General features: G+C 46.5%; 1 protein-coding gene and 1 pseudogene across 1 annotated transcript; both read left to right on the forward strand.

Moving 5' to 3' along the window:
- The first annotated feature begins 3,942 nt into the window (after positions 1-3,942).
- Positions 3,943-4,751, forward strand: LOC141845346 (uncharacterized). Its single transcript, XM_074733414.1, has one exon. The coding sequence runs from the start codon at positions 4,062-4,064 to the stop codon at positions 4,749-4,751; it is 690 nt and encodes a 229-aa protein (XP_074589515.1). The 5' UTR covers positions 3,943-4,061.
- A 142-nt stretch (positions 4,752-4,893) lies between these two features.
- Positions 4,894-6,146, forward strand: LOC141845481 (uncharacterized; annotated as a pseudogene).

The following is a 6,146-nucleotide window of genomic DNA, read 5'->3' on the forward strand; positions in this document are numbered from 1 at the left end:
GAATCGGCGGGTGCCAGAGAGCGAGACGGGGAGGGAAGGGGAAAGGAAAAAAAGAAAAAAAAAAGTGAAAAACAATCGCGAATGGACGGTCAGGAGGAGCTTTAAGATCCGTGCGGGGCCGTGATTATTTCAAAAGATCTGCTGCTGTTGCTTCTGCCACTTGCAACTGGTTCAAACAATAGAGAAATATTTTCGTACCGCCGAATTTTACCCAGAGATCCACCTTCCTCGCATTGGGCAATGCAGTAAAGACACATGGCCCACCCGTCCAATGGTCGCAGCGGGCCGGCAGGTAGCTGTGATACATGAGTGCTGGACAAAATTAAAGAAAAGCGGTAACGATTTGAATGGTAAACTGACGTGTTCGTTTAGTTTCTGGGCTTGTTGGCTAAGCCATCCGAGACAGTTGACCATTGACCTCTAGCACCGGAGCCTCTCCTATCGGTCTTATCTTTTGCAAAATTCGTCATCTTAATGGTCCTACATGATCGGTCCCATGATTATTTATAAGAAGGGAAAATCAAAAAATTATAGTTGATCACGACGCTCAAGATTCGAACCCTTATCCTCTTCTGCAAGTCTGCTGCGTCGTAATCAACTCAGGTATGCCTCGAGGGCTCTTATCGATCTTATCTTCTGCAAAAAGGTAGATCCGCTACCTTAACCGCCTTATCATATATTGAGATAGTGGATCCTAATATATCAAAATGGTTGAATAGTCATGTAGTAATTTAACTTCTATATGTAACAATTTATTTCTTTTGTGTAATAATTTAACTCATCTACATAGTAATTTATACTCTTTCCATTCACAATACAGTGGGCAATCAAAGTGTGAGTGAACGACATTAGTTGTTCCAACCTTATATAAGGAGAAGTATAACAAGGGCATCTTTTTAGTTTTAATCAATAAGGGATAGGACCTTGGAGTAATATGTGTCAGTGGTGGTATCTTTTACTTGAACAAAAGATTATTTATCTATGAAGAAGTAAATCGATAAATTATAGTTGGTCATTATGAAGGAGGATATTATCTCGACATCGTCGAAATTCGATCCTTATCCACTTCAGTAAGTCTGCTCCACAGTAACCAATTCAATCATGTCCCGAAGAAAAAAAAAATATTGATCTTTCAAAAACTCATTCCTAGTTATTTTTTACTCTACTGATCAACATCACTAACATATTATTTTATTTAAAGTTTTAAAATTTAGGAGTCCAACTAGAATTAGAGTGGCCCACTTAAACTTGATTAAATTTTTTAAACTTAAAAGTTGATAATTGTAAGTTTTTTTTTGCTATTTTAAAGTGAGTTTAGTTAAATTTAACTAACTTCAATTAAATTGATAAAAAAAATTATATACAAAATTCTATGTATGTATAATGTTTTTAAATAACCTAGAATATTATTTTGATTTTTAAAATATGTGCTAATTGTAAAAAAGAGTATTATTTTTCATATTTTATTTGGATGATAAATCATTCTCATTTCAAGTCATTGCAATGCCCATGCAACGGTAAGAAGCTTGGCTACACTGGATTTGTTTGACCATTTACTTGTTTATTTTTTGCTCAATACTTAATTCAGACGATAAGAGATATCATTTCCTGAATTCGTTATCTATTTTTTTATCATCTGATAGTATCCGGAGTTATTTTCGAGCATCCAATTTCACTTTTCGGATGGTCAAATTCTCTTCCTGAGTACAACTGATTTGTCAATCGACTCATCTGAATATTAAGTCTTCATTTTATAGCTTCTCACTCGGATTGAAGAGCATCTAATGATATCCAGAGTTACTTCTTAGCACTCATTTGATAAATTCTCTTCTCAAGTACTCTTGATTTGCCGATCTACTCACCCAAATATTAAATCTTCATCTTATAACTTTTCACTCAGACTCGAGGAGCCACAATGCTCGGAATGCTATATTACTCACAAAACTATAATACTCAAGATGTTACAGTATCCGCAAAATTACAATACTCGAGATGCTACAATACTCATAATATAGTACCCTCGTAGCTACACTGCTCGAGATTCTATAGTGTTTTGGATGCTACAGTATTTATGAAGCTATAGTATCTGTGAAATTACAGTGCTTGAGGAAGTTATTCGGAGTTTGTTCTCTTGAGCATTCGAAAATCATTCAGCGATTTCGCATTTCAGACTTAGGAAATCTAGAAATTCAATTCAAACCTTCAACAACTCCCAACAACCTAACAACCTTTAACAATCTCCATATTAATAGTGTGATAATATCAGTATATGATCTAACAGTTGGTTCTTGGTCTCCCAACGGCCCAATAATGCCAAGTACCAAGTGCAAATTTTTTCCCATCGATTATAAGAATCAACAGAGATAAATAAAGTACGATAGTTCTTTGTCTCTCTCTTTCTCTTTCGTAGTTTTGTGAATTTTTCCTTGCTATGTTTCAGTTCTGATTTGAGTGTCGAAGTGACTGCACCGATAGAACCGATCAACCTTGATGTGCTTGTAGGCCATCAAAGTTTAGCCCACCAATAGTTCATTGTAATATAGGCTTAAGAGGCGTTCGAAAGAGGAGTCCGAACAAACGAAAAGATGTCATCATCACCAATGGCTAATCCACTTTCTTATAGATAAAATCTTTGTAGATCAATACACATCAAAAGGCACCGGAGATTTTGACAAAGTTCTTTCCCTATTCAAGTGAGATCATGGCGGCAGAGACTAGAAGAGAAACAGTCAAAAGAGAGGTTTACCTCTTTCATATAATTGGCCCTTGGATCATATCGGCGGCTAGATCCTACCGTACAAATACCGATGGAAGAGGCATAATTACTATAATAAAAGATGAAATTCGTCATTCCAATTATTTTAGATGATGAGAGGCATAATCAAGTATGGCCTAAACTAGTACAGTGTCAATGTCGATGGATCAACATTTCAAACTGTACTGGATGGTCGACGGGGCTGAAGCGTTCCAAGGGACGAGCAGATCTGGCACGGGGTTCAATAGACCCAGGCACGCCTTGTGAGTGCCCGAGTTGCTCAAGTTTAGGAAATATTAGAAATGTTCGAGAGTAGGGGTGCAAGCGAATCGAATTGGTTCATGAGTTTTTCGAGTCAGTTTCAATAATATTTGATTCATATTCGAATTTGAACCAAGTCGAATTTGAATCTATAATATTATTCGTGAACCGCTCGAATTAAGATATTTCGAACTAAAGTTTGATTTTGTTCGAATTAAGATTTGAATAATTCGAAACAAACTCGAATAATTTAAAGTATTTCGAACTAAAGTGTGATTCTGCTCGAATTAAGGTTCGAATAATTCGAATCGAACTCGAGTTAGAATCATATTTCAAATCAAACTCGAATCAAAATTATTAATATTTTCAAGCTTCGAATATCATATATATTTCAAACTCGAATTTAAGTATTAATATTTTTATATTATTCGATTCGACACTACTCCTATTCGAAAGGTCGAGCGACTTAAAGATCCAAAATGTTCGAGAAGCAGAGCAATCTAGAAGTAAAGGACACCCTATAAGTCATAGCCGAACATCACATGTTAGTCGAGCCTGCTAACGTGGAGCATTCCTCGTGCTACTGATGAGGGCCGCCTCCCCTTAGACACCCAGCTATGAGCTGAAGGAGAGGCTCAACGATCATTCTTTACAATTTTTTTCAGCATCTTTCTTAATAAAGGTCAAAGCGACGCAAGTGAGGCCCTGCAACTGCCACTGCCACTGCCACTGCCCCTGCATAGCTCACACCTGCGCATGTCAGTACGATCGCTGCCTTCTGATCACGGACTCCCATCGCAACAGCACTCTCACGATCCTTCTCTGCCCGATCCTGCTGAACGACGAGCCACAGTGCCCGTGGTTCAGCTGGCGCACGGGCCGCGGGGCTTCTCCGCGGAGCAATGCCCGAAGGACTAGGCGTCCGTCGAACATTGGCGGCCCCAGGGCCGACCCACCGCCAGCGCTCCCTCCCCAACCACCTCCTCTTGATCTTCTCTTCGGTTTCGAAGCGGCGCGTGTGGAGGCGACGAGGAGAGGAGAGGAGATGGGCATGTTGTGCGCGGACCACCCTTACCGGAGCAACCCCGGCGGGGTGTGCGCCTTCTGCCTGCAGGAGAAGCTGGGCAAGCTGGTTTCCTCCTCCAAGTCCACCCACTTCCTCCCCCTCCAGCATCCGCCTTCTTCTTCTTCCTCCTCCCCCTCGCCTGCTTCCTCCCGCTCCGACCTCGGGCACGACGCGGCGGCCGTCGAGAAGAAAAAGAGATGGAGGAAGTTGGGTGCCGGTGGAACTGCCCACGCTGCTGGTTCTGTTGCGGTGGGTAAGAATGGCGGTGGATTGGGTTTGAAACGGAGCAAGTCTGTGGCGCCGAGAAGGATCGGATCCTCCCTTGCGCAGGTCGGCGATGGCGGTGGCCGCAGCAACGGAGAAACTGCAGCCGCCGTGGCAGATAATCTTCGGAAGAAAAGTTTCTGGTCGTTTCTCTACCATTCTTCGGTCTCTTCTGCTTCCACTTCTTCTTCTGCGGCAAATGGCAACGTTAACAGGCGTAGATCCACCTCGTCCTCTTCTGGCGGAGTGTGCGATGGAGACCCGAGCCACAGTGCCGTCCGTTACGGCTGGCGCACGGGCCGCGGGGCTTCTCGGCGGAGCAATGCCCAAAGGACTAGGCGTCCGTCGAACATCGGAGGCCCACCAGGGCCGGCCCACTGCCAGCGCTTGTCGTTGCCAGACTGAGGGGGGTTGATAAGCTGTAATCGATCGCCGTCGAAACAGTACGGCGCTCCCTCCACAACCACCTCCTCTTGATCTTCTCTTCGGTTTCGAAGCGGCGCGTGTGGAGGCGACGGGGAGAGGAGAGCAGAGGAGAGGAGAGTCAATGGGCGATAGGGCAGCGGACGTAGGGGACGGCATGTTGTGCGTGGACCACCCTTACCGGAGCAACCCCGGTGGGGTGTGCGCCTTCTGCCTGCAGGAGAAGCTGGGCAAGCTGGTTTCCTCCTCCAAGTCCACCCACTTCCTCCCCCTCCAGCATCCGCCGTCCTCTTCTTCCTCCTCCTCCTCGCCTGCTTCCTCCCGTTGCGACCTCGGGCACGACGGGGCGGCCGTCGAGAAGAAAAAAAGAGATGGAGGAAGTTGGGTGCCGGTGGAACTGCCCACGGTGCTACTTCTGTTGCAGTGGCTAAGAATGGCGGTGGATTGGGTTTGAAACGGAGCAAGTCTGTGGCGCCGAGAAGGATCGGATCCTCCCTTGCGCAGGTCGGCGATGGCGGTGGCCGCAGCAACGGAGAAACTGCAGCCGCCGTGGCAGATAATCTTCGGAAGAAAAGTTTCTGGTCGTTTCTCTACCATTCTTCGGTCTCTTCTGCTTCCACTTCTTCTTCTGCGGCAAATGGCAACGTTAACAGGCGTAGATCCACCTCGTCCTCTTCCGGCGGAGTGTGCGACGGAGACCACGCCAAGCAGCAGCCGCCGCCGCCGCGGCCGCTGCATTAGATAAGCTGGAAGCAACACACGGGACCTCCCCAGCGGGAAGGAGAGCCCGAGCGGCGTCCAGGCGTCGTCCTCGTTCGGGCGAAAGGTGGCGAGATCGCGATCGGTAGGCTGCGGTAGCAGGAGCTTCTCCGGTGACTTCTTGGAGCGCATCTCCACCGGACTCGGCGACTGCACGCTTCGCCGCGTCGAGTCCCAGCGCGAGGCCAAGCTCAAGAGCACCCTCCACCTCGACACCGACGGCGACCCGCACCGTCCAAGGATGAAGGAGAGGGTCAAGTGCGGCGGCCTCTTCAGCGGATTCGGAATGATGTCGTCCTACTGGCTCTCCGCAGCTGCCGCGGCGCCCGACGAAGACTTCGACGGCGGCCTCAGGACCTCTGCCGCCACCCCTGGAGCCAGAGCAGGCGTGACGCATCACGGCCGCACCTGGAGCTGGGGCTTGGCCTTCCCCAGCCCAATGAGAGCCTTCCGGCCATATACCTCCACTTCCCGATCAACGTCCAAGCTCATCTCCTCCATCAATGCCAGCAACAAGCTGGTCAACGGCGCCGCACCATTCCTCTCCGTTCAAAGCTAGCTCTAAATGCCTGTCCATGGTTACTCTCTTATTTACCACAATCCATCAAACTGAATTGT

The sequence above is a fragment of the Curcuma longa genome, chromosome 14 (genome assembly GCF_044706935.1).
Source record: "Curcuma longa cultivar G26 ecotype Majalengka, Jawa Barat chromosome 14, ITB_CL_G26_1.1, whole genome shotgun sequence".
Taxonomy (NCBI): domain Eukaryota; kingdom Viridiplantae; phylum Streptophyta; class Magnoliopsida; order Zingiberales; family Zingiberaceae; genus Curcuma; species Curcuma longa.